This window comes from Diprion similis, chromosome 6, assembly GCF_021155765.1.
Source record: "Diprion similis isolate iyDipSimi1 chromosome 6, iyDipSimi1.1, whole genome shotgun sequence".
NCBI classification, from domain to species: Eukaryota; Metazoa; Arthropoda; class Insecta; order Hymenoptera; family Diprionidae; genus Diprion; species Diprion similis.
This window is the reverse complement of record NC_060110.1, coordinates 13,952,713-13,980,553: the sequence shown is the minus strand read 5'-3', so window position 1 is coordinate 13,980,553 and position 27,841 is coordinate 13,952,713. Positions and strand designations below refer to the sequence as shown.

General features: G+C 34.0%; 1 protein-coding gene across 10 annotated transcripts in view; it reads left to right on the top strand.

Moving 5' to 3' along the window:
• LOC124407353 (dynamin) overlaps positions 1–20,805 on the top strand; it is a 29,138-nt gene extending 8,333 nt beyond the window's left edge. The window contains exons 7-19 of one of the 10 annotated variants that reach the window (XM_046883405.1): positions 195–394; positions 495–640; positions 875–1,032; positions 3,743–3,769; positions 6,650–6,821; positions 7,043–7,288; positions 7,948–7,959; positions 8,375–8,581; positions 9,235–9,410; positions 9,524–9,529; positions 10,044–10,235; positions 13,002–13,097; positions 19,746–20,805. In XM_046883405.1, the coding sequence (XP_046739361.1) occupies positions 195–394; positions 495–640; positions 875–1,032; positions 3,743–3,769; positions 6,650–6,821; positions 7,043–7,288; positions 7,948–7,959; positions 8,375–8,581; positions 9,235–9,410; positions 9,524–9,529; positions 10,044–10,235; positions 13,002–13,097; positions 19,746–19,809 (1,702 nt within the window). In that variant the 3' untranslated portion in view covers positions 19,810–20,805. Of the gene's footprint in view, positions 1–194; positions 395–494; positions 641–874; positions 1,033–3,742; positions 3,770–6,649; positions 6,822–7,042; positions 7,289–7,947; positions 7,960–8,374; positions 8,582–9,234; positions 9,411–9,523; positions 9,530–10,043; positions 10,236–11,084; positions 12,220–13,001; positions 17,343–19,745 lie in introns of those variants that run through there. The other 9 variants (XM_046883414.1, XM_046883410.1, XM_046883408.1 and 6 more) reach the window with 9 other exon arrangements.
• The last annotated feature ends 7,036 nt before the right edge of the window (positions 20,806–27,841 follow it).

The following is a 27,841-nucleotide window of genomic DNA, read 5'->3' as shown; positions in this document are numbered from 1 at the left end:
AAAAATTATAAATATTTATTCTCGCTTCTCACAAATTATACATATCTCACTGATTCTGACAGAGTTATTGCATAGTCTTCAATGGTAAATTTTGTGAGATATTCCTATCTAAAAAACATCATCTTCTCTGTTTAGATGTACATAATTACGTTTGTAAATTGTTATGAATTGTACTGAGACATTTCATTTTCTAGAATGATTCAACAACTGCAGTCAGATTTCGAGAGGACCATCGAGGGTTCTGGTTCAGCACAAATCAATACCAATGAGTTAAGTGGTGGTGCGAAGATAAACAGAATCTTCCATGAACGATTCCCATTTGAAATTGTTAAAATGGAATTTGACGAAAAGGAACTAAGGCGCGAAATTGCTTTTGCAATTAGAAATATTCACGGTTAGTATTCCGGCAATATTTTAAAAGTGCGTTGCTGATTCTGTCACCCTAATTTTATTTATAAAACTTAAATCACACGAATTATTTATGCTTTTTTTAGGTATCAGAGTTGGTCTGTTTACTCCCGATATGGCCTTTGAAGCCATTGTCAAAAAACAAATTAACAGGCTGAAGGAGCCTAGCCTCAAGTGTGTCGACTTGGTTGTACAAGAACTTAGCAATGTTGTGCGTATTTGCACTGACAGGGTTAGTATACCGAAATTTATGATTACTATTAAAGAAAATAAATTGCAAGATTTGATAATTGAATTGGAAAATTGACTGCTATTGCGTGTGGCTGGCATTTGTGTTTTCATAAATTGACAATGAAAGATAAATTTATTAATACAAGATAACGTTTCAAAAATACCTAATTTTATGAAGAAATGGAAGCAAGAAATATTATCCACTTTTTGATCTCTGTTCTTTTTTAAATTACAGATGGCTCGTTACCCTAGACTTCGAGAGGAAACCGAACGTATTATTACCACTCATGTGAGGCAGCGAGAGCAGCTTTGTAAAGACCAGTTGATACTTCTGGTTGATTGTGAACTGGCATACATGAACACGAATCACGAAGATTTTATCGGCTTTGCCAAGTAAGTGCTTTTTCACCTACGATTCGCTCTTTGGCATACGATTACGTACTTACATAGTCTTTCACCGGTCTGCTAATATTTCGTCAGAATTTTATCAGATCAAGCTGTGGCAAATATATAGAGAAACTGAAACTTCTAGAATCGTTAGTTATGCAGTTACCTTACTATCTTTTTATTTCTTTAATTTATTTTTCTTATTTTCTTTTTTTTGTTAATACTTTACATTGACTTGGTATATTTCTTTTTGTTTGGCCATCTTTCTTTCGTTGATTTTACTTATTACTGAAGAGTTTTCTTTACCCCCTATCCTCTTCCTCATAAATGCTTCATTGTACATTATTTTTTTTACACAAACTAACTCAAACAATCTCACTTTAGAATCCCGTCAATTGCAATGAGTATTTTATAAATTGTGTACAGGTATGTACATGTGTCAAAAAAGACTTTAAATTTAATATGTTATACCTCATGTCTTTTCTAATTTCGCTAAATTCACAATATCTAGTTGGTAAATTGCAAGCTGTGTTTTATAACTGGAACCGTACTTCAATAACTTGAATATAAAAATATCTAACTCTTGTACGCAGAATTCCATTTTCTTTGGGATAATGACATTCATAGTCATCTGTTCAATCACAAAAGACGCGAAGTGTTGAGTAAAAACACTCATAAATCACCAATGTTACTGATAATTGTTTCAAAGATACACATTCTAAACAAGTTCTCATTGAATGATAAAATTGCGATTTATAACAAGCATTGAAATTTAATGCTCTACATATCCTCATGCACAAAGCTTCACATACATAGTGTTCATGTACGAGAGCAGCAGAGTCAACTGACATGTGAAAATACATTGCCGCTTAATAATTACAGCTTTTGATGGCGATATTCGATCATATCACTTGTATTTATGAAAAGTTTTTTCGTTTGTATTGGCTGCACGAACTAAATTCGCACGTTTAGTGACTAATTGTAAGGAATTCAGTACATATTGTTTCGCTGTTAATAAACATTGCTGTACTCGTACGTTGCCACATACACGTACTATGTCGTTTGTACATGCACAAAATATGAAATTTATTTTTCTTGTCGTTGTCGCAGTATCTTGACAGGTACGAAAACTTCATGGGTTCATAACTAATGCTCCAACCTTTGCACTCATACTACACAATAGACTAGCAGATAATTTACGCCGATTCGTTAAAACGTAGTGTACATTCAGTCAAGTGCATCCAAAGAGTCTTATCATGCAAATCAGTAAATCACGCGACTTAGTATATTAATATGTAGTGCAGTCAATTAATCAGTAACATTCGGTTTAAGTTTTACACTGCATGGTAGCACTGTAATATTATTATATTCGGGACTATTTTTTAAAAGACATTACCTTGAATAGGATTTGAACATTTTTTATATTTTTAATCACCGATAAAATTGAAGATACCTTCTGTTTACCTATCAACGCGGAAAACCACTTTGAAGGTGTTATTGTTTATTTCTATTTGCAACAATTTTATTTATTAGTTCATTTCCCCAACGTTACTTTTGCTCGAGCAGTGCATGCCTCATGAGGACCTATTCACTTGGCAAACTTAGGCGTCGTCGCTCATGGCGCATTTCCATTAGGAGGCACAGTCGCAGTTCTCTAGTGCTTGATAAGTAACTAATTCACAAGCCTTAATTATGCCTATATTCACGTTGTGTACATGTAATTGTATGACATTGTGCGTACATCACATTAATTTAAATGGCTATATCCATATACCTGTATCGTGTACATTGCACACATTCTCTTGTTTATAATCATCATTACTTTCATTCTATTATTTCATCAAATCTAATTCGTTGCATTTTTTTCTCTCTTACACTCATCTCATATACAATCATTTATTATTAAGTAACCAGTGTGTAAAGTTTTAAAATCGAATGATTTTCACACTATTTTCAGATTTTGTTGTATACTAACATTGAATCTGGAATTTATGCCTGTAGTACCAGTTTTGAAAATTATTCAGTAGAATTGAAGTGATCTGCTGTAAATGGCTGCTTACCAGCAATAATTTGTTCGAATAATATTCAATTATATTCACTTTGAATGTTTGATAACCAGCGCTCTGTCATGTATGAAATTATTCAGAGTCTGAGTTGTTCATCTACTGCATAATTACGAAACACACATAATAAAGTAATATTCGAAAGGCCATAATCCGAAGCAAATTGAAATGTTGATATATTCGCTGATTTCAATTATTATTGCATTATTAAATCTCACAGAAGTCATGAACTTTACAAACTTGGTAAAAGCAATGGTCTTGTTTAAATACTATCGTACTATGGCTTAAATACTACGCGATTAGGAACCTTACGTTGATTTCATACGAGGTTGCGTCGTACCGGATACAAATTGACAAATCAGGAGTGATTGTGTTTTATGACTAAATAAAGTAAAAATATTTATCCCTGTACGTGATTGTATTTCTACACTTGAATGTATTGCGATTGCACCGGGTTTTCAAATAAATTAAATTTTTTTCAAGCTCGCGTAAAACAAAATGAAAACTGGCATGCATAATCTATCCGACTGCGTGGTATTTATTGGCCAGTCACACACATTCTAATATGTTTCATTCCCGACATGTATTGCTATATCCATAATCAACTTTACTGTATTTCACGAATAAAAACAATTATTTAATTATACCGGCAGCGCGGCGGCCAGTAGCCATAATGCAAGGTAAGAACATCAACGTACATGGCAACAGAGGTTGACACCACTCTCTCTATATATCTTTCTCTCTCTCTCTTTCTCTCTATCCCTCTCTCTCTCTCTTTCTTTCTTTCTCTCTCTATTCTCACCTTATCCTCATTCTTGAATTTTTCTATTTATCCACTCTTCATCTCATTGCTCTAGAACAATAGTCCGCAGCACATAACACCGACGAAATACAGAAACGACAAATTTCTGCAAGCATGCAACTCTGTGTTTTTTTAAATGTCACCCGTTTTATAATTTGGGATATATATATATATGTTTCTGTAATTTCAACACCATTTATATCTCAAAATCGGTGATGTGTGTTCTTACGTAGATCTCCTGCTCCAGATATTGTCTTTTCCATATGTTTAATTTTGTATGTATGCGTTTTATTGAATATTTTTGCATAAATATAAAACAATATATTGTATATAATATTCATATGTATGATGTTTATGGTTTTTTTTTTTTCCTTAATTTTTCTCGACAATTTTTTGATATCTTTGTGCTTTCTAAATGGGATGTACTTAAGCTGTGATTTCAATTACGTACTTGGCAACAATGGGGTCAACAGAAGATTGTTGATTACCTACTGGCATGTTATAGGGTGATGCGCGCATCATCAGTTCCAGAATTTTCAGATATGTGTGAAAGGAAACCTTGCAAATATTTCACAAATATTGAATTAAAAATTAAATCCATAAAATGTTTCAGTGAGAAACCTCAAAGATATAGTGCAATCCAAACTTATCTCTAATTTATTCCAAGCAAAATTCACACCATACAATAAAATTGCATTAAGAGGGACGGTGAACCTAACACGATAAATCTTTGAGTAATTCAAAAAATCAAAGCAATGGTTATTTCAAAGTACCTAATTCTTGCTGATATGGTTGAAAGAAAATTATTCAGTATTTCCAAAAGTACGTTCTTAGACCATTCTAGAGTAAACTATGACGTGGCTAATTGATACATGATATACTTTTTTGGAATGCTGGAAAAAAAAATCGAGCTGTAGGCTGTAAAGACTACTACTATTTTGATCGGTGAATGTTTTGTTACAGTTATTTTTTAAACTATTCTTAACATCAAAAACAAATACTTACCATAAATTCTTTTTGGCTTTTGTGAAAGTTGACGAAATATAGTTTGCTTGCAATTATTTTCTTCGTGCAGGTCCTAGATGTGTAATTCTTTATGCATTTTATACAAAATTCAGTATCTACGTCATAGTATTTCAATTTCAGTGTGCAGATACTACTATGATTTAATTACATCACAATATTCGCTATTTTTTTCAATCTGATGTCAATCCGATATCGTAGTGTATGTGCCATGTGCTGATTTTTAACTGGATTGAACAATCATTTTCTCGTTTTTCACTTTGTTCTTATATCACATATCATAATTACAAGTATGCCAGAAGTCTACCATAATTCATTTTGCTAATATTAGTATTTAGAAACGATAATCTATCTATTCTATCACGTCTCTCAACCATATTTCCGGTATTCCATTTATATGCAAATTCTAATAAATCCTAATCTTAATGTTTGAAGATTTGAATTTTTTCACATATTAACATTTGATGTCTTAGACGAACATTACATACGGTTACAAATATTTGTTTTTACCAACAACTGTCTAATTATGAACTTTCTTTGTACATGTTTATTTGTTGCGGTGTACCAATAACTTGACTTTCAATCAATGTTCACAATAACGACAACTTATCAATCAGTTATAAGTAACTCTGGATCAGATTACCATTAACATTTAATCAAATATCGGTTATTTTTATATTTTGTTCTCAGCTGTTCAGTTACATGCCAACGTCGTGGATTGGCATGTCTAGCATGGTAGTAAAATGACATGAAATACTGACAATTATTTAATATTAACAATGGAATCAAACATCGAGTTGTAAGATGGCTATCATTATTCATACAGCTGTGGTTGACGTTTGACCAGAAATGTTTTAATTTAAAAAATACGGCTAATAACAGGGTAAATTGTCGTTTCACAACCTGTAGTTGAAAATCCACATTTGTTTGGGATTCAAATAAATTCAAAATGAACCCAGGTTACCGGTGAAAATTTATGAAAAGTTGATAGTACCATAAAATTTAAATAGAACTAAGCCACATCTTGCATATTATAAATTTTGCTTTGGAGACAGTTTTATTTGCAAGAAACTGCTTTTTTTTTTACACTTTCTTAATTTGTTTCTATTAAGTTACAGTTCTGATCAATATTTTTCTTATCATCACGATATAATTGTAAGACTGAATTGCTTGTTCGTAATTACAGAAAATAAATGACTCGTATGACTTTTCTCACACTGTAAAAAAGATTGATTTATCAACTTTTGGATATAGACTTTCTATTCGGTATTCAGTATTCCTAATTCTAGCCTTATCTGTACATATTTGAATTTGAGTAAAAACTTGCAAACTCCTCAATCTAGAAGCGTGATGAAGAAATTAATCCGATAGACTCCACAGCATTCAATGCTCATGTGTAGTTTATATGAAATATGAAAGCATGTACAAAGAAACGAAAACGTATTGATTAATTGATGGAATTTATGGCATTGAACACAGTGCACACTATTTCACGGTGCTATGAGTACTGAGACTTTTTTTCTACCCCCTCTATATAATATACTATTAGTTCATTCGAATGCTTTGCCTATTGCTCCATTGAATAATATATCATAGTTTATTATTTTCTTTTTTTTTCTATCTATTTTTGAAATTACGTCTTCAACAGCAAAGTACCTTTGTACCTACAATAAAGTACCTGCACACTGTATCAGTTTGCCTAGTATTTCACAGTACAATGTTGTTTCTGTTATAGCGCTCAGCAGTCGTCTGAAAATTCAGTTAAGGCAGGTCGTCATACGTTGGGCAATCAAGTTATCCGTAAGGGATATATGTGCATACATAACTTGGGAATTATGAAGGGTGGTTCAAGAGACTACTGGTTCGTTCTTACTTCGGAGAGCATCTCCTGGTTCAAAGATGAGGAGGTAAATATATCTTTTTCAACACAACCTGCTTCTTTTTACCCGCCTCACAATAATTGTGCGAATTAAGGAAAACACAAAGATAAGTGACACTGAAATTGCTATAATTCTGCACAAACCTTAAAAGTTATGTAATATCTGTACGTTAATGTTAGATTGGTAATATGGATATGTATGTGACATGAGAATTGTTGAAATGACGGAATTCTATCTTGTTCGAATAGGAAAGAGAAAAAAAGTATATGTTGCCTTTGGATGGATTGAAGCTTCGAGATCTGGAACAGAGCTTCATGTCACGGAGGCATTTATTTGCTTTGTTCAATCCTGAAGGCAGAAATGTATACAAGGACTATAAGCAGTTGGAATTAAGTTGTGAGACACAAGATGATGTCGATTCATGGAAGGCCTCTTTCCTCAGAGCTGGAGTATATCCTGAGAGGGCAACAGAACAGGCTAACGGCGATGGAGAGGTAAAATATCTGTTACTCGAATCTTTACTCAAGATGTCTGAAAATACCGATAGCATCTGATACATTTGAAGACAGTTCAGCAATCCTTCGAATTGATAATTATTCATTATTCATCAAGGAAATTGAAAACATCATCTTTTCCTGCGGTCCAAAATATTAACCTATGTAATGTAGCAGTTAAAATTTGTATGTGAGAATCAATACTTATACATCCGCCGACTTCCATTTTTCAAATTCATTTGAATGTAATAGGACATGTATTTTAGATATTCAATTTTTTTCGTCATGCTGCAGTCTTACAAGGTGATTGCTTAAACAGGCCCATTAATGTTATAATTTCCATCATTATCATTTCTTTCGTTCGTTCTAGGATATTCTACTGCCTAGGGTGAGTGGTTCAACAGCTTGCGAAATTGTGCTTTTAGTTATTTAGTTTTCTGATTTTGGTTCTAACTATGTGGTGGTTTGGATCTAATAGTATTACAATCGTCTTCAGACTCTTAACAATGACAGGATCGAGTGCTGTTTTTGCGTCACTATTGTAAAAGTGAAATCACTATGTTAGAAGCTATGCATATTTATGGTGATGGTTGATTGAAATATATTTATCTCTTGTATTTGTCATTGAATCTCTGTTTTCAAACTGTTTCACACAAAAGGAAGGATACGAGGTTCGTATATGATTTAAGTTGATTTGTTGTTTGATGAAATCATATGATGCACTTAAATATTCATGCCACGCTGTTGTAAAATCACAAACAACTACTTTTGACATGGTTACACAGAAATATATACCCGCATCGTGTCTGACATACTGTGATTACACCTGAAATCGAAAACACCACCAAACACAATAGTTTTATGTTTTCTGATTATACGTTTCGTTCATTTTGTTACGTTTATTAAGCAACGATCATTTCTTCATATGAAAATATCAAGCACAGTGAAACTTATACATTGAACTTGTTCCTATCATTTAAACATTTGACACTGCGCACATTGTTTACACAATGCTAATACAGGATACGTCTGTCAAGTGTACTGTTTCGGATGATTGAACTACAAGTGGAAGATGTCTGTTCTTAGGGTGGAACTGAGAATCAATCTTCGATGGATCCTCAGCTGGAACGACAGGTGGAAACTATAAGAAATCTTGTTGACTCCTATATGAAAATCGTCACAAAAACAACGCGAGATCTTGTACCAAAAGCTATCATGATGTTGATTATCAATAATGCAAAGGATTTTATCAACGGCGAATTATTAGCTCACCTTTATGCCAGCGGTGACCAAGTAAGTAAAAGCAAATTATCTCATCTAATTCCTAATATTTTTGGCGAAAATTTTGCAGGGATGTAAACAAGATGTTTTGACGGAATCTGAAACTTATTTTTATAAAACTTACGAATAATTCCTTTTTTCCCAGTTGTCCAAAGAAGAAATAGATAATTTGAAGAATTTCATTTCACCTCTTACTGTAAGTCCTTGTCCTAAATAATGTATACCGATCCCTGAGTTAATCCTTGTCCCTACCTTATTCTCTTTTTTTGTCCTAGTAACAGAGAGTATATCTGGGTTTTCATAAATCTATGCTATGATTAATTGGATGCCATTTTGTATTTAAAAAAGAAAAGTACATTCGTATTTCAAAAACACAAGCTGTATTGATTATTGATTATTGATATTGTATTCTGTATTGTAACAATGTATTCGTGGGAGAACATGGTGACTAAAGACTGAGGATTCTCTTGAAAACCACAGTGTATTCAGTATTCACGGCAGGAGATAATATCGTATGTCTTTGTAATGGAACAATGATTCGTTAATTATTTGGTGATGACTCAGTGGGACAGTAATTTTAAACGAAACATTGAACAGATGACGTTAACTTTAATAGACTTTTAAATCATGAATCGTTTAATTACTAATATGGAGAGAATTTTCAGACTTCTATGATGGAAGAATCACCTGAAGAAGCCCAGAAGCGCGAGGAAATGCTTAGAATGTATCATGCTTGCAAAGAAGCTTTACGAATTATTGGAGATGTCTCAATGGCAACAGTTTCTACACCAGTACCACCTCCAGTCAAAAGTGACTGGCTGGCGTCCGGTGAAAATCCAAGGTAATATTTCGATTACATATTTGCATGCTCTTATTTGCCTATGTTACTAATTTACTACTTTTCTACATCTTTCTGTCTACTTTTTCCATTCGCTCTGAACGTGAACGCTTCAGTCTTGGGTAAGATTATATATTTACTCACTCATATTTACATTTTTAGATCTTACTACACCTCATTTGCCTCCATTTTTACCACTTTCATTTACAATTTGTTTTTTTGTTTCGTCAATTTGTAGTTACTGTGAATTATTATGAAAATTTTTTCATATTGTTCATAATGTCTGAATTCGACATATCTCATTCAGTGACTTGTTGTGCATTGATATATTATGTCACAATTGTTACCTGAAGCACTATGTTCTTTACCAATTTAGCCAGAGTGCATCAATATTGGTATGGATTGGAAGAAAAAATCGGATAATAAAAAATGCTAAAAGTTTGAATATCAATTTAAAGTGTAGTGTTGAAATTGCTATTATGTGTTATGTCTAGCTGCATACGAATGTGTAAATCTATCGATAACTGCTAGTATCCAACTTACATCATAAAAACATTTTAATGATTGAATTTTTTTCTCCTGTAGGGAAGAATAAAACCAGTCATTGGTGAATACTCATTGCACGTTTTGTTACAGGCTATCTCCGCCATCTCCTGGTGGGCCAAGGCGAGTTGTTGCACAATCAATGATGCCTCCAGCAAGCTCGCGGGCTCCGCCACCGGTACCAGCTGGAGGACGACCAGCACCAGCTATTCCCAACAGACCTGGACCTGGTGCACCCCCTCCAGCCCGAGCCACCCCTGGCCTGCCACCACCACTCATACCATCGTAAGTACTGATCTCAACCTTACTCACTTTATTTACAATTTCATCATCCGTTTCGAACTATTGATAAACTCCAACATAGTAATACTATGCTTGTTTCTGCATTGGGATTATAGAGTTTGAGTGAAAGGAAAAAGAAAAGAAAAATTTATCGTCTCCTGTTGAAAAATCAAATCATTATTAGAATAAAATGAAGTAACGTAGTTGCTGCGCAAATTTCACAAAGTGGAAATAATTGAATTTCAATTGATAACTTTCTTACCAAAATATTTTTACTGCTGCTTTGAAATTACATTAAGTGTTTCTAGCGGTGTCTTGTTTTCGATGACCTGTGTGAAGATTTTACTATTATACTAATAGACGATTAGATCATAATTTAAACAGCATGTTCCAGTTACTCACAGTTCAGATTTAGAGTTCAAATCTTCAAAAAATCAATAAATGGACGGCAGTTCATTGCAAGAATTATTCAGGGGTGTGGTAAAAAAATATTCAGGGCAGGTATTGAAGTTAATTTTGAATGATCCCTGGAATGATGAAGTAAAAATATATTCCGTATACGAAAAATCACCACCTGATAATCTTGGATAGTATATGAATGCTTTGTGGTAACATTTGTGTATTCAGCTACAAATACGCTTAAATATAAAGAAGCTTTGCTACTGGCTTGACTGCCTACAGGTCTGTGTTAATGATCTATGTAATATCTAGGTAGAAAGGAGTTTTCAATTTATACAGAAAAATTTTACAAATAATGGAATTCCAGATTTTTTGAGTCTCAAAATCTACACGCCAGGCAACTTGGCTTCATGTTCAATCGGGCTGCAGTGTTAATGTTCCTTTTTATTCCAGGCGCCGACAATAACTTCTTCACATTAACATCTAGTCGCTACTAACCCATATATATTTGTTGCATCTAGTTCGTAAATATTTAATACTCAAAATGTTCTCACTAAATTGTATTCTATATCTACATATTCTATGTATAGTACATGATAATTGCTGTTGGAGGTGTGCAAATTTGTACAATAAATGTATAGTTCACTTATAAAATACTCCTTGCCGTAATTGCTTTCAATTTATAGTAAACGATCAATGGCAATAATGTAGCTTCAATCATCGCATTGTGGAAATAGACATTTTTTCAGTAATCATTGAAAGTCTAAATATGGTGAAAAGCTTTTCAAATGTTATCATGTTCGTCTTGCATTTTGGAGAGAACCCGAGCTGCTGAGTCAACGTGCACTTTCTCATGTACAGTAACGGCAGTATTGAATAAAATTCTATTTCTGTTGATATCGTCTCGCTTATACATATACAAGCAAATCATCTTTCATGTGTAGTTACTAAAATCTGCACATCTCTGCTAGTGTTACAAACAGCATAATTTAGCCTGGCAATACTGAGAATTAATGAAATGCAAGTACTTGTATGTTCCTAATTTAAACATGATGTGTTTAGGATACTTAAAAAAGTGTAAAATATATTTATCGTTCATGTGTAAATTATTTTGTCCACTGTTGAGCTGCTTGCATTTCAAATTGTATGTAACTCTTGTATATACCATTCGAAAATATTTATAATTCAGTGGTTTTCGGTTTCTGGTTTTTATCAAATAACAATTGTAAGAAATAACAGCATGACATTGCATTTAACACCCAACATTCTACAATCGGTACTATATCATTAGCATTCTTTTGACGTCATTTAGTACAGGTGTCCACATGTCAGCAATACATCGTAATTTTTTAATTACGTACTCATGTTTTTATCACTTGGAGATTTCCCTGAAGAAGGACATGTCGGCGCCTGATCACAACATGAGCTCAATTTATATGATGCACTCTATTCGTTAATTTGCTGCTTAAACACACGAAACTAAGAATCTAAGGTGCGCCCGATTATAACATTATGTGCTCAATTCATATAATGCACTTTCTTTTGTAAGTCGATGCTTGAAGATACAAGACTAAAAATGCGATGCTATGACATCTATAAGTTTTGATCGGAGAAAAGAATCATTGTTCATAAGCTAATTTTCCCAGTGATACATGACTACTTATAGGTTCTGAAAAATTGCAAGAAATTATTCAGCAATAGTCTCAATTTTCTTTATCTTGTGTAAAGATGATCATTTGAAAATCAGTTACTATCAAAGTGCACGTACGTGAATATCAATTTGAAAGTGAAAGAAATGCAAATTTATTTTCAATTTTATTGTAAAGATATTCGTGAAACTTTCGTGAAAATCAACTAATCCTATAATTTATTGGAGTTTGAAGGACTTCTTCTTCTTCCTTAATGGCCACACCCCGTTGGGGTAAGTGCCGGAAGATTATTTCTTAAAAATGGTAAGGGGCCGTCCGTGAACCACGTAATGCTATTTAAATTGTTGCAATATTTTTGGTTCGACTTAATCTGGGTTAAAATTAGTCAAGTTTTATTATCGAAAACATTTGCCAATGTCTAGAAATTGTCAATCAATTGCTGGAATTATTTTTTTTGACACATTATCCTCTCAGAAGTACCCTATTCTAAGATGTACATACCTTCTGAAGAGGCTCCAAATTATTTACAATGCATATAAAACGGATCAGTTTAGAACAATGTTGATGCCTGAGTGAAAACTCAATATCCATTGTTTGCAGCCTTATTTCTGAAGCTCTTTTAAAAGAAAATGGAATCGTTAAACAAGCATATTGTTATATTAAGCAAAGCGTAAATTATTTCTAGTTAATTTAGAGTGTAAATACGAACTGATGTGTTTAGTCGTGGGGGTGGGCTGCAGCAACGAGTGGGTCAAGCTGCTACACAGGCTGCTGCTAATGCTGCTATGAACGAGATGATGGATGCATTCAGGATCAAGTAAATAATGAAAAAAAAATGCTATCGCTTGCCATATCGAACTTTGCAGTTGCCTATCTAAATTGAAATGAGTAATTAAACTTATGTAGAATGGTAGACTGTTCAGGGTTAAGAAGAAACTAATTCTAATCTCTATTCTATGATAAAAGTTTACTAATTTGCAACTAACTTTTTGATTTCTATGCATGATTTTACAAGCTGAATTAATGACTGTTAGATTTCTAAACTATATACAAGTATACGACATTGGGAAATAAACACAAAGTATGGTGTAACATTATTCGTATTGCATTTCATGCCATCATGAACAGACTGCTTTACCCTTGGGTGTGTCGTTCTTAAAGCTCGACAGGATAGAAGTAGTATTCGATTTTACAAAAACTATTGTTGAGAGCACAAAAGAAAAAGTCCTGGGCTAACAAGTTTTAATACCAAGGGTTAATTCATCTTGTATGAAAGCAATACATTGATTGAAGCACACATGCACGTGTACCCCAGAGTTGAAAAAAATTGAATTATTCTTTTGACAAATTCATGTATCTACAAAAGAAAAAAGATTATACTAATAATGATTATTCATTGAACAGTATCTAAAAAGTTTTAGGTACCTTTTGGTGGATTCTAGAATATAGTTACTGTTCAGATCTGAACTAGGTTTTCAAAATTGCTTCTTGGTATAAATTCATATGTACGACGATGCCAAGTTTAGCAAACTTTGTGTACTGGCCAACAAGTCAGGGTGAAAACTAGCGTACAAATTACAGTATGAAAATTGTTCATAACTCAGATCGGAGAAATTTTATTCAGCTCTTGCCATGGCTGTTTATTCAAAATGTCAAATTTCATCTAAAATTTGTAGTCATAATATACAGTATTAGAAGATGACATGTCTATAAATTGTATACTTATCTAAGTATGCTACAAGGGATTGTAGGACTGGACAAAATAATAAATCCCGTATTGGATACTGGACTTGAATACAAACTTGAAATTTCATTTATTTACAACATAAATCAGGCTGTTGGAAATTTGGATAAAGACAATCTTTCAACAGGCTATGACTAAACGTCAATTATTAACTAGTGTAATTCTAGCCACAAAATTGTTACACGCAGATTGAATTTTTGTGCTACGAGTGAAGTGAACTCTTCAAAAGTTGCTTGGAAATGTGTTGTATGTACTTCAATTATGAGTGATCACAGAAATGAATATGTCTTTCTGAGTTGCGATAAATGTTCTAGAAAGGGGATTTCATTTAATCGCGATTGAATATTATATCAATTATATAAAATTGGCATTAGCCATACCTGTACAGTTATCTAGTTTTTGATTGTCTCTGCTGTGTTTCAATTGAATAATAGATCATAGCTAATTATACAGCAAATTTTTGGTGAAAACTTTTGCTTTTGTTGGAACTGGCGGTGTCACGTAGCTCGGAGGATGTCTTTTCACCAAAGATTCCCTGTATTGGCACCTTAGTTCTTAAGTGTACATTAAATACACATAATATATGTCGGATTGCAAAGAGGAAAGATTCATCTTGTTAAATTACTGAATACAAAAAAAAACTCATTCTAACGATCCAGTGGTAAATATTACGATGTATAGATATTATATTTTAATGAATCGTTAGTTGAGAGGTTTGACCCTTGAAAATTGGATTTTTCGCTTTATGTGATGACTGACGTTTCAAAAAAGACAAAATAATTCGTCAAGTGTTGGACAATTCGCAATGTTAAATCAAGTAAATTATACGGAACTATCAAATCCAACTCTATGTAAAATAAATTTATTGCTATTAATGAATGATATAGTTTAAATGCAATATTAAATTATTCAATTGCAAGAATTTCGAAAATTGCAAAGAAAGCAGCTCTAATATAATTATTAGTCATGTAAAACGTTTCTGTCGTAAAAAATATAGATGAGACCAGTATAAAGTGAGGCAAAATGGGACAAGTAAAACTTTTATGAAAAATTGTTCTTCACATTTTTCAAAGGTACCCTATTTTGTCCCGCGAATAAAAACTAATTTGTTGGCAAATATGCAAACAGAAACGGGAAAATGTCATTCGAATAATCATAATGATGTTCTTTCCTTGAATGTCCCACTTTGACCCAGTCTCTCTATTGTTTGCGTGAAATTATAATTGATGTCGAAATGGTTTTGCTTTATAAAATCAGAACCTGCTGCGCATGTCCTTGAAATGGATGAAAAAATCAGTATTTATCAATTGAGCAATCGGTTTCATTTAAGTTCTATCATTCTTAGTAAAAGAAAAACGATTTCATGAGTAACTAAGTCCTGAAAAGTCTACCAACAATAGCCGTGATTATTAGATGCCCTTACCACAAGTAAACTCTGCCGGCATTCCATACAATAGATCAGTTAAATTAGAAATATAAGCATTTCTTGCAGTTGAAGTTCAGGATATTGTTTTTTGATATAGAAGAATAAATGTTATCGTTATATATAATTACTTGATAACGATTTTCAGTGATATTTACAATTATTATTGGACAAAAATGTCATGCTGTTATGATAAAGTGATCTCGTATTCACTCTACGTATTATATCATTGTGTTAATTAAATTTTAAATGTTAGTAATTGATACTGAACGAGTGTAGTACTGAGTAATTTAAAAAAATTGGAAAACAGGAGAGTGAACTTTAGCATAAATTTGATGCCTGGTAATTTTGATTTATAGAAATGTCTATGTGTCCATAAAGATTGTTTAACTATTGGCTATCTAAAGCAAAACCTACTTCATCATAGTATGTGATATAGTGTAACTACTTTCAAAGTTTATCGTAAAAGATAATGAAAACCTTAACTCTATTGTCAACGAAATTAAAGATTTGTCACAACAATTATTTGGTCTATTCGAATATAAAGTATCAATCGTAAGTCGTGTAAATGTTATCACATCAAATTATTATCTCTGAATATACTTGATGCGTCTGAAGGTTACGACATTAATTGCCAAAATATGTATCAAGTTCTGCTTAATAAAAGGATATATATCACTGCAAAAGTGAATGTTTCTTCAAATGAAGTGATAAGAAAAATGTTAACTCGTATCATTCCATTCAAAGCCGGGCAGTGCTGCGTTCATATATAAATATTATTTATTATTTATGAAAATATGTGCAGTCACGAGTGGCATTATATTGGAATGTTATTGTACAGTATACATTGTATATCTAACAGATTCATGCACTGTTGCCAGGCTAATAAGTTATAAATCTATTCTGTAGCACCATGTCCCATGTTCGGTAGTTATTAGCATGTTAAGAAATGTTCAAATTTACCTACATGGCAGTTTCGATTAACTTTTAACTTTTCAATTTTTATTTTTATTTCTGTTCAGTTTTCGATCGGAATATGATTTCTATACGCAAGTCAATCTGTAAAAATCACTTGTGTGTAAGTAGTAGATTGTTTTCGATATATGTGAAATGAGAAATAAGTTCACAGATCAAACGACAACGAAAAGACGGTGTAACTAGTTATTTGGAAACCAGAGTCTCATGAGTTAATTGATAGTTTCTTATATTCATTCCGTATTCATAAGTCAATTATTAATACGATCTCTTAGAAAAAACGCGATTAGTGGCCCCAGAGTAGATATTAGTTGTAAATTTTCCAAATTAAATTATACTGAGAACATAAATTTTCCTTCTGTGTTTGTAATTACTGAACGCTCTCATGTAGTACTGAATATGGGGCTGAAAAATCGTTACTGTAGTAATGCACTGAACTGATCGCTTCTGTGACGAAATAAAACAATGTTGGTAAATATATAACAATTAGAAAAAAAAAGTGAAAACTAAAAAATAATAATATTTATCACATTAACATAAGTAGTTATGGCATTTAGTTCATAGTACTATACAATGATGAATCCCAAGGATATAACATAAACTTGCTTGTGGATATTCAACTCAACTCCTAAAGTACTCCTTAACAATATTTATTCAGATCATTTGAGAAATTCATCTTCAGTATTTACCCGCACCATTATGAATAATACGGCTTTGAGTCGATATTTTCATTTTCAAATATATTCTTTTCTGACTCTACTTTTTGTTGAATTTGTTACAAAATGTACATTTGAAAATCAATAACATTTTCCTTTCATAAAATCGAAGTTTGGTACACTGAATGCTTCCACCTAGAGCCTTAATATTCGACAGATAAGTATACCAAGTTGAATATTTGCAATGTATAGTGACTTTAATAATATATAATAGTGTCCTCGATTAATTATTGTTACACTTGTAACGGTTCAGGAATATTACTCGTCATCGGACGTTTCAAGTGAATACAAAAACGAAAAACTAAAAAATTTGTACGTGAAGTAATCCTTGATTCAATTGAATTTATATTTTTGTACTATAGTCATATTTATGTAAAGAATGCTTTAAATTGGGGAATGCCGATTTTATCAAATGATTTTGATCAATAGAAACTGGTATCTAGTGGAATATCACACAATTAGGGTCTTTACATACGCGGTGCGACCGAATATTATTGATTCATCGTAGGAGTGGTGTAGAATTTTCATACTCGTTTCGACTTTAAGAATGAGCTCCAGTCAGTTTTTAAAACTATTATTTCGCCATACATGCACATGCGTACAAGTGAATCTTACAGTCTGAATACGCCAAAATGTAAACATATGACAAAAATTATTCTTTGAATGCAAATATTTTTCATATAATAATGTGAAAAAAAATTGAGCTTAAGCTGAAAACGACGAGCAATTGTTTCTACAGGGTTTGTATCAGACCGATATAAACCTTGACGTAAAATCAGCATGACTGGCGTTGAACAGATTTGTAATTTTATTTGAGCCCTGCAATCACTGATGGCACTTGTTAGCTATAGAGTGCTATTATTTTACGCTGAATAAAAATATAGCTAAAGTAGTTGAAGCTTTTACTCTCCATAGTACTTAAACCTTAAAATTCATGGGCTGAAATTTAATACGTACCTATGTGGTAAAACAATTTCCTGGGGTCCGGTTTTTAAGTTATATGTACTAAAATTGGACCATTTCATGTTTTTCTTTACTCATCGTTTTGTGCTGAAACTAATTAAGTTCCCCGGTTTAAAATATAGGAAATATCTTTCTCTGTTTATAAATTGGTTACACGGTAGAATTTTAATAGATGGTACTTCCATTAAGCAGCTTAATCGATAAAGCCACGTAAGTTCATTTCACTTTGAAGGTTTCTTGGTCTTGAAAGATTTAATGTATTACATTAAATGTAGCATATAATTCATGAAGTATCATTGACATTATAGGCTCAAAGCCTTGTTGATAAAAACTGCGACCAATATCTATGAATCAGGTTTCCATTTTTGCTTTCTTCCCCTTCACGTGTTCTTTCACGTAGGTAGACTAAGTTTTTATCATTCAGTTGTATTACAATGCGTTAAAAAGTTGTAATAATTATTGGTAGACCATATACTGGGAATCGTATTGTGGCACATCAACATAGATACACACACATACATCTGTAGTTGTACCTTCCAAAGATAAAATGCCATTCATGGTTCTAACATAGGGTTACTTCACGAACATATTCTAATATGTAAAACACAAGTTTCATGTGAAGATAAATTGTATAAGAAGTACACTTATTATTGCAATATAAATGTGTATATAGGGACTACTATACTATGTTAAAAAATATAAACGATTATGACATAATAATCGTAAATTGTGCGAATACTAGACACACATTTATACATTATTTGTAAGATGTGTGCCTATGTTCTGTCTTGTTATTAATCCTAATCTAATTCCTTTTCCTCGATAATAATAAATGTTTACGTTGTTGCTTCAGCTTACTATCATAATTCATCATTTTCTCTTTCTAATTAGTTTCATGTGTATAAAAGAAATCTTCCTTTTCACTCACGGGTGTTGGTGTTTCTATGCTTGACATGCATTTCAGGATATGTACGTGTTATTGTTTAAGACTCAAGGGATTTCTAAATCAAAATTTTGAATATATTATTTACTAAGGTCACTGGGTTACCAATTCCTTTTTATTTTATCTTGACAGATAATTAGTGTTGGTATACATCACTTACTGTTTGCAATTTTCGTAGATTTTTAGAACTCCTTCGAAACCATTCTATTGATGCATGTCTTACTTTCTATGCATGTTACGCAAGAAATATTTTCAATTAAGTGTTTTCAGTATTCATTATGTTATTGTATTCATATGAAAAGAATTTTTTTTATGAAGGCTCGGCATTTTATTTTAGTTAATATTTTCATTAGCTCTGGATATAAATGATTATATGTATTTATTGAAATTCAGAAAAAAAATTAATAAAAAATTTTGTAAGACAAAATATACGCATAATGTAAATTTCATTTCTAAATTTTTGGCGTCTATCCAATCAATATTAGTGTGGCAAAGTCATTGAATTTTTTGAAACTTACATCGAATTTTTCTGATGCCGTGTTCCGTAGAACCTGTTTGTCATTCTGGTAACGATGTCAAATTAAAAATCAAATTCAATAATAACGTAAAAAATTCATTGATCATTTCTCATCGTATTATAAATTAATCATTATTATTTATTATCATATATAACTGTTACTCATTAAATATGTATGTTGTAGGCGACCTGTTCCCAATATTCCCCCCCGAATTCCTGACAGACCATACTCTGGGCGGCTAAACTGAGCTAGTGCATAGTGCATGCCTGCAACACGTGCTGATAAATGCTATCTTCAACTCCAAAGTGTATAAAGGATCAAAAGAAGGACCGTTGTATCTAATGGACAAGCGAGTATACGAGTGTGTAGAGTTTTGTCAAACTGTGAAGACTGCTGCCGCACACAGTGTTAGAAGATAGTGGAGAAGAGAGCGAGGGAATGAGATGGGACCAAAGTAAACAGGTAGTGAACTATTATACCCTGTTTATATAAAGTCAACACTTATAAATCCAGAGTCATTTTTATTTAACGTGATATACTAGACAATTAAGTATTAACATTGCACCGTACGAGCAATGGAGCAATAAGTCAACGAAATTGGCAGCGTGTGTTTATCTAAATAACAAATGTCTATTATCTCAATACATCCTTGTTAGCAAACTTGCGAGGCTCGTAGTCGCTAATTTTTTTCCATTCTAACCAACATTTATTGATTGAATCAAATACCCTCTGTATCAGGATGACAAAAGTCATGCAACATAAAATGGTCCAATCGTATGATTGGACATACGTAAATTTATACTAATTTCAATAACGCAAGATAATTTCTCTTCATTAGTTAATTTTGAGTGAAAAATATAACTTTTTTGAGAATGGCATAGTCGCTACCAAATCAAGGCTTGGATTGAAATAATAAGGAATGTGCTTAATAAAATGTTCTTGTTGATTTGCTGATATTAAGACTTGAATGCCCTGAAATGAAAAAACGAAAATACTAATGATGTCATTCGAAAACAAAGCAATGTAACATGTTTTACAACAATTGTATTTGATTTTAATAGTTGGAAAATTTTTTTATTACACTGAAATGGTATCTATTATTGTTATGAATGACTTTACCACGTAATACCATTTATAATTTTTTCCTATCTTTATCTTACTTATCTTGTATCGAAAATTGAAATATGTCGAGTACCTCGCAGAGAAGTAACATACTTATACAGGCTCTCTAAAAATATTTTAACTAAAAGATATATATATATATATATATATGTGTGTGTGCATATATATATATATATATATACATTGTATATTAAAAAATTTGCTGTAACATTTATAACATGCAACTCTACTTTCAGGGTATGTATACGTGTCATTTTTTGATGCCGGCATCAATTAAGCAGGTGGTAGCTTCATTTCACCTTGCATATGTATATGTTATCTTCCACTCATTCTTATCACGCAACAATCGGATATTGTCATGTAACCTGCCTCTTACCTAGTTAAACAAGATAGAGTTGCGGTATAGAAAAATTAAGATAATACACCGTAAAAGCATAATTTTTGATCTAGTTACTATTTTCGTTGCATTACTTGTACAGCACAAGTCCAATACTTGAAGTGAATTAAAAACTGTTGGAGCTGTTGAAAAGTGGTGCATTTTCATTTTAATGAACACTCATCAACACAGCAACAATTAATTTCAACTATACAAAAGTTTACATTCGTAACAATAAAATCTGATGAAATACTTTTTTTCTCTTTGCTAAACCCAAGGTTGTCGTATACTAATTTAGGGTGTTTCCTTTTTTTCAAATATTCAACTGCAGTGAAGAAATATTAATCCGTTTTTCGAATAATTATCTCTTCATAGCACAAGGAATGTATCAACGTACAAACATAAGTAATAGTGAATTATGTATCGCCGCTGAGCCATAAGTGCAACTATATTTCCTACCTTCTCAATCAATTTATACTCACCGCGTGTACAAATAGATGTTAAAATATGATAGACAATGAATACATTTTAAACCTCTAATCGAGCAGCAAATGAGGACCAGGACTATAAGACAAGATTAGCGCTCAAGCAATTTTAGGCTTAGTTAACAGTTGAAACTGTATCAGACATCATTTTGTTGGACACAGAATGTTTAGTAGCGAGGCCATTTCGAATATTACCATTGTGAATCATTGATTCAATTTAAGTTATTTAGTACAATATTTTCTATCAGTAATATCATTATGTGCTTCTCTCAAGTTGGGTGATTATAGTTACGATTTAAACACTATTAGCGAAAATTTTTACCTTGGATGTCACGCAGTATGTTCTAAGAATTATCTGATGCAATTATATGTTGGATATGAACACTGATCACGTACATTTAATTTCATCATAAGCATACGCTACTATAATTATTGTAAATAAATCGCTATAGTATTATATTGTACATGTATTGGCATACAAGAATTTTGTATTTAACCAAACATTGTTTCAATTGCCAGTCCGTTATACAATGCAACTCGATGACTGATGAATGTACCTAGGCTGTATGATACTAATATACGTTATTTAATAGTAATAATAAAATAAATCTGTCCTTACCTTACTTTACGAACGGCTCCACGCCTACAATGCACGTCTAGAGCTGTCTTAAGACCGTCGTGAAAATAAGAACTGACTTAGAATACCGACCTTAATGTTCTGTCATTTGATGGAACGAGGTGAAGCAAGTTATACATTGACTCAAAATCGTACCATCAAACGACTCTGAGATGGTGACACTGATATTGGTGAATATACATTTTTGAAGACTTTCTGTATTTGTAAAGTCAGCAACGAAAATGATTCAATTGAAAACCGTTGATCATGTTAGGAATAATTGGAAGAAAGTTGAACCGTATCAGTGGCGTGCTTTGTATACATGAACTTGGCCTCCTTGCAATAAGGTAAGTTTATTTTGAATTCTAAACGATTTTCTCTCTTTTTTTATTCCCTCGCTCATCTGTTTCAATGCTTTGACAGAACAAAAAAAAGGAACAGTCCGTATAGTGTTACACGGGATCATATTTTAGATTTCAGTAAACTAAATTTTATTGTGAAAACTGAATGCCAAATGTCTCGTCCAGATAATTCAAAACAAGATAAATTAAACGATGTAATATTACAAATGACTGCGTTGACAAAGGCAGTTGACGAATTACGCGCAGAGGTGAATACGATCAAAGTCAAATCGCTGTTGATTAAAAATGAAAGAATGAACAATGAAGTATCCGCAAGGAAAGCAATGATAGATCAAACTGTTGGTAAGAAAAACTCTACTGCAACATTGCGAAAACTGAAGGATCGGTCCCAAAATGAGATACCAAAAACACCTGTTTCTCAGATAGACAAAAACCAAGATTCGAGTGAAACTTTGTTTGAAGATACTGCCATGAATTCGCCACCTTATATGCCATCCGGTAAAAATATTGTATTGTCTGAATACTATTTTCGAGACCAGCAAAATTCGTCTGCCTTCTCGAAGTTAGTGTCAAAATCGTCACCAACAAACAAAAATAAATCGAAGAAACAGGAGCCGAATAAAACAGAAAAACGCGAGCCTGCAAGTGGCAATGTTCAATCAATGGGAAGAAAAATAGGAAACGGCGAGGAAACTCGGAAGGCTTTGAAAACGGAAGAGAAAAAGTTAACCGCTGAAAAAGATAGGAATGCAATAGTCGGTGTGAATAGTAGCAAGGGTAAGAAGAACAAGAAGCAAATTGTGAAATCGGAAGCAAGCGGTAGTGTGGACACTGCTGAATCGAATGATTCTGCCTCTATCGAAACACGTAAAGTTGAAAAAAAGCTAAAGCAAAATCGCAGAAAGATCAAGGCTCAGGAACTGTCTGCGAATGAACCGAGTAAAACATCCAACAGTGGCGTATCGATGAAAGTAGATACATTGGATCGGAAAAACGTAAATGGCGAACGAGGTGTAAAAACTCTGGAGATAGATGGGCAAAAGAATGCTAATCAAACAACAAAGCCAAAGAGATTGTATAAATCAGGAAAACCGAGTGAGGATGAGCGACAACAAACCATTTCAACCTCGGAAACTGTTTCGAAGGACAATGAAAACGAACCAACTCCTACTTGCATGGGCAGCTTCAAACAAAATCTTGGATCTCTTTGTACACCGTTGAATAAATGCCGTAAAAACACAGGTTCATCGAAATCTGATCCGAAAGCAGAAGTGTTGGAAGCCCAACCTCTGATTAAAAATACGTCTACCGTGCAGCCTAATGATTCCGTTGAACCTTCTACGGGTAAAAATAATCAAAAAAAGAATGAAAGTAAGAAGAAATTGGATAAACAGGAAACGGTGCAATCGCATTCTTTGAGCACATCTATCCCTGGTAGAGCGACGGGTACGTCGGCTGAAAGACCAATCATCACCACTAACACGAAGAAAAATAATAATTTAAATAAAACGAAAAAACAGGAAACTGCGGAATTACAATCCTCGAGTGTAGCTGACATTGATGCAGAGCCGGATAAATTGCTTGAAAAACCAACTGAAGTTGCTAAGAAAAAAAAGGTGAGGGATCAAAGAGCAACAGAAAAATCGCCATCTTCGAAAGCAGCTGTGGTTGATACGGAGTTAGATAGTACGGTAGAAAAACCAATTGAAATGGTTGTAAAAAAAAGAAGAAGGAATCAAACGGAAATTGAGAAGTCGGGAACCTCAAGGACAACTGCCATTAGTACTGAGCCGGATGGTTTGCTTGAAGAGCCAACGGAAGTTGTTTCGACAAAAAGAAAGACTCAAAAGAGAATAGAAAAAGCTCCACCCGCGGGGACGGTCATCCCTAATAGAGAGTCGGATAATTCGGTTGAAGAACCAACTGAAATTACTACGAAGAGAAGAAGGAATAGAAAAGAAACTGAAAAGTTACCATCCTTAAGGACAGCTAACGTTGGTACAGAATTTGATCATTCGCTCGAGGAACCTGTTCAAACTGTTGAGAAAAAAAGGAGAAATCGAGCGAAAACGGAAAAATCACTACCTGCGACTATGACTACGCTTGGTGGTGAGTCGGATAGTTCGGTTGCAGAACCAACCGAAATTGTTACGAAAAAACGAGAGAGGCATCGAAAAGAAAAAACTAAATCTCCATCCTCCAGAACAGCTACCTTAGATACAGAATCAGACAGTACGGAAGAGGTACAAACTGAGGTTGTGAATCAAAAAAGAAAAAAGAAAAATGAAAGGGAAAAATCACCATCCCCTAGTACAGATACTTTTGGTGCGGAGTTGAATAGCTCATTTGAAAAATCGATTGAAATTGCTCCGAAAGAAAAAAGGAGACGAAGGAAGACGGCAAGATCACCACATTCAAAGTCAGCCACTCTAGATACAGATTCGGATAATACGGCTGACGTCCCGAGTAAAATTGTTAATAGAAAAAGACGAAATCTTATGAAAGAAGAAAAACCACCATCCTCCAGCGCATATTCCATTAGCACTGAATCAGACACCTCAGTTGAAGAATCAAACGAAGTTGTAAAGAAAAATCGGAAGAACCGAAAATCCAAAAAATCTCCACCCTCGAGTACAAGTACTCTTAGTACAGAGTCAGAAAAATCTGTTAGAAAGCTTCCTGATATTGAAACAAAAAAAAGGAGAAGACATGGAATGGCTTCAGAAAAATTGTCATTCTCGAGTTCAACGCCCCGAGATACAGAGTCGACAAGTTCGATCGAAAAACCAGTCCACGTATCTGCGAAAAAAAGACGAGAGCATCTGAAAGACGTAGAGAATTCATCATCTTCGAGTACATCTATTGATGGTACGGAGTCAGATGATTCTGTTGAAGTATTGAGGAAAATTACTAGACAAGAAAAAACGAAGGACAATAAAGAGACACAAAAATCTCCAAAATCATCAGCTGAGCAAGAAGTCCACGATAATTCAAAACTCAAGTATAATAAAAAAACTCAAACATTGGAAGAGCCTGCCAGTTCAAAGTCGACGGAGATGAGACTACCTGAGAGCTCGAGAAGAGTAAAAATCGCCGATGCTGCTGCCGGTACCCAAGAAGTAAGTGACGAGCCTGAAAAATACGCAGAGAATCTAACCAGTGACAGCGGCTGGTCTATAAAGACCGGCACGACATCGGAGAGCTCTTCAGACGATCAGGATACTTCGAGGGGTGTGAATACTGAAGAAGCAACCACTGCCGTACCCAAATGGACAACTGCGGAGGAAGCGATCAGCGTGTGTGGTGCTGTCGATAAGCTTCCGGCAGAGGTGTGGTTTCCAGATGGCGACATACCTTCGGTGTGCCATCGTAAGAAGAGTGTGAAAAGAAATCACTACAAAAAGCTGCTTATCCCATTCAAGCGCAAGAGTAAAAAATGCCCGAAGTGCTGCGGACCCAGAAAGCTGTGTAATTCATCGCAGGCATCAAAATATACACGAGACGTAACTCCGTCCTCGGCAAGATCGTGTAATTCTGACAAGCGAACGGTATCATCAGTAAGTCCAGGTATCACGCCAACAGAGAAGGTTCCCTTCTGCCGTCGACAAACTTATCACAATTATCGCGTATCTTCTTTGATACCAAAACCGGATTTCGGACAAACGTATCCGCATTCGGATCCTATACATCGTCCAATTCGGACCGGGTTTAATTTTCCAAAATCTAGTCGCCGCGTAAACAAGAAAGAGCCGCATCCCTGGGGCCAGCAGCGGTTTGATCCTACCATCAATTACTTCTCACCACGGTTTAATCCGCTCGGATCAGTACCGACGACCAGCTCAATGACGTCCAACGATTTCGAGCCAATTACAACCGACGAAGAGGCGACCAGCAAAGTATCCGGATCACCGTCATCGCGCTCTCGACAGAATAAAAACGCCCACTATAGATTCGATGAATTCTACATTCCGGCAGATTTTGGAAGTTTTTCAACACGAAGGGATCCCAATCTGCCGGATGCGAGAGAGGCGCAAACGACGTCGAGCAGACCGGCTCTCCTTCGACGGGTAGCGAATTATTTCCTCTCAAGAAAATCCTCTCAGTATGCCGACGATCCAAAATCCGTGGCTGATTGTGCAGAGCCTCAGTCGGCAGGTTCCTGTTCAACCTACGTCAAATCGCCGCCATATCATGCTCGCAGAGGGAATCTCTTTGATCGAAATGGTTACGACTATCTAACGCAGAGGGCAGGATCGTATCGGAATTTCGAAGAATCGCAAAATGTTTACACTCTTGTGCCGGTTCTCGTCGGCGAACAATCTCACGTGTCTGACAGAGGATTACGAGTGATAGAAATGTCCGACAGGCGTTACGCTTTTCCTTCAGAGAGGTTGGATCATCTTGTCCTGGATTGAATGAAGCGAAGAGAATCGTAGCTGCGGGACAGTTCAGAACTGATAACGCCGAATCCTCGAGCTGGTAAGTCTTACACTTTATGAATGTAACAAATGCTGTGAATACACTTGTACTTGTTCGAATCGTTATACAGACATGATTACTCGATTCTATTGGACATACGGTATAAATAAATGGGATTTGAGTATGAGGGCGGCTAGTGTACTCGTGAGTTATAGTTTAAAATAATTTATTACAATAATAACAATATTTCTACACGTGCTCGCGATGACCCATATCGTATAAGTAATTATATCATTTACTACAATAATCAGTACCATAATTGTATCAGTATAATATTATCAACTATTCGTATACGGTTAATAAATAAGCCCTCACATCAACTGTTGTCTTGATCAACAGTTAGAAATAATGTATAACGTGATATTTAGTACAGCAAAAAATATACCTATATATTTATACATAGTTTGTCGTTACTGCATAATGAGACAGACACAACTATACGTACGTAGACGTATACACGCATTAAACGTGTATGTACACCAGGAACAATGGAGCGGAGGTTGGAAAAAGTTACTCTGTACATTTCTCTTAAACTATTTACCAACTTGCCTTTTATCATTATCAGATTACACTAATACACAATGGTCATGCACGTGGTGTGCGGGTAATTAATCTAATTCCTCAATATTTTCACTTACACTATAAACTGTTTTTGACTGCCGATCGAATGACTTCAAACTTTCAAATGGAAAGTGTTTGAATAAAAATATTTAAAGCATTCCGTTGCAGTGCACTGATTGTACTAATGCTGAGAGTTCATATTCCGAAACTGTTAAAAACAGAATGAATTAAACACAAATTCAATTGTTGATTAGGACTTCGTCAGCAGATTCAAAACG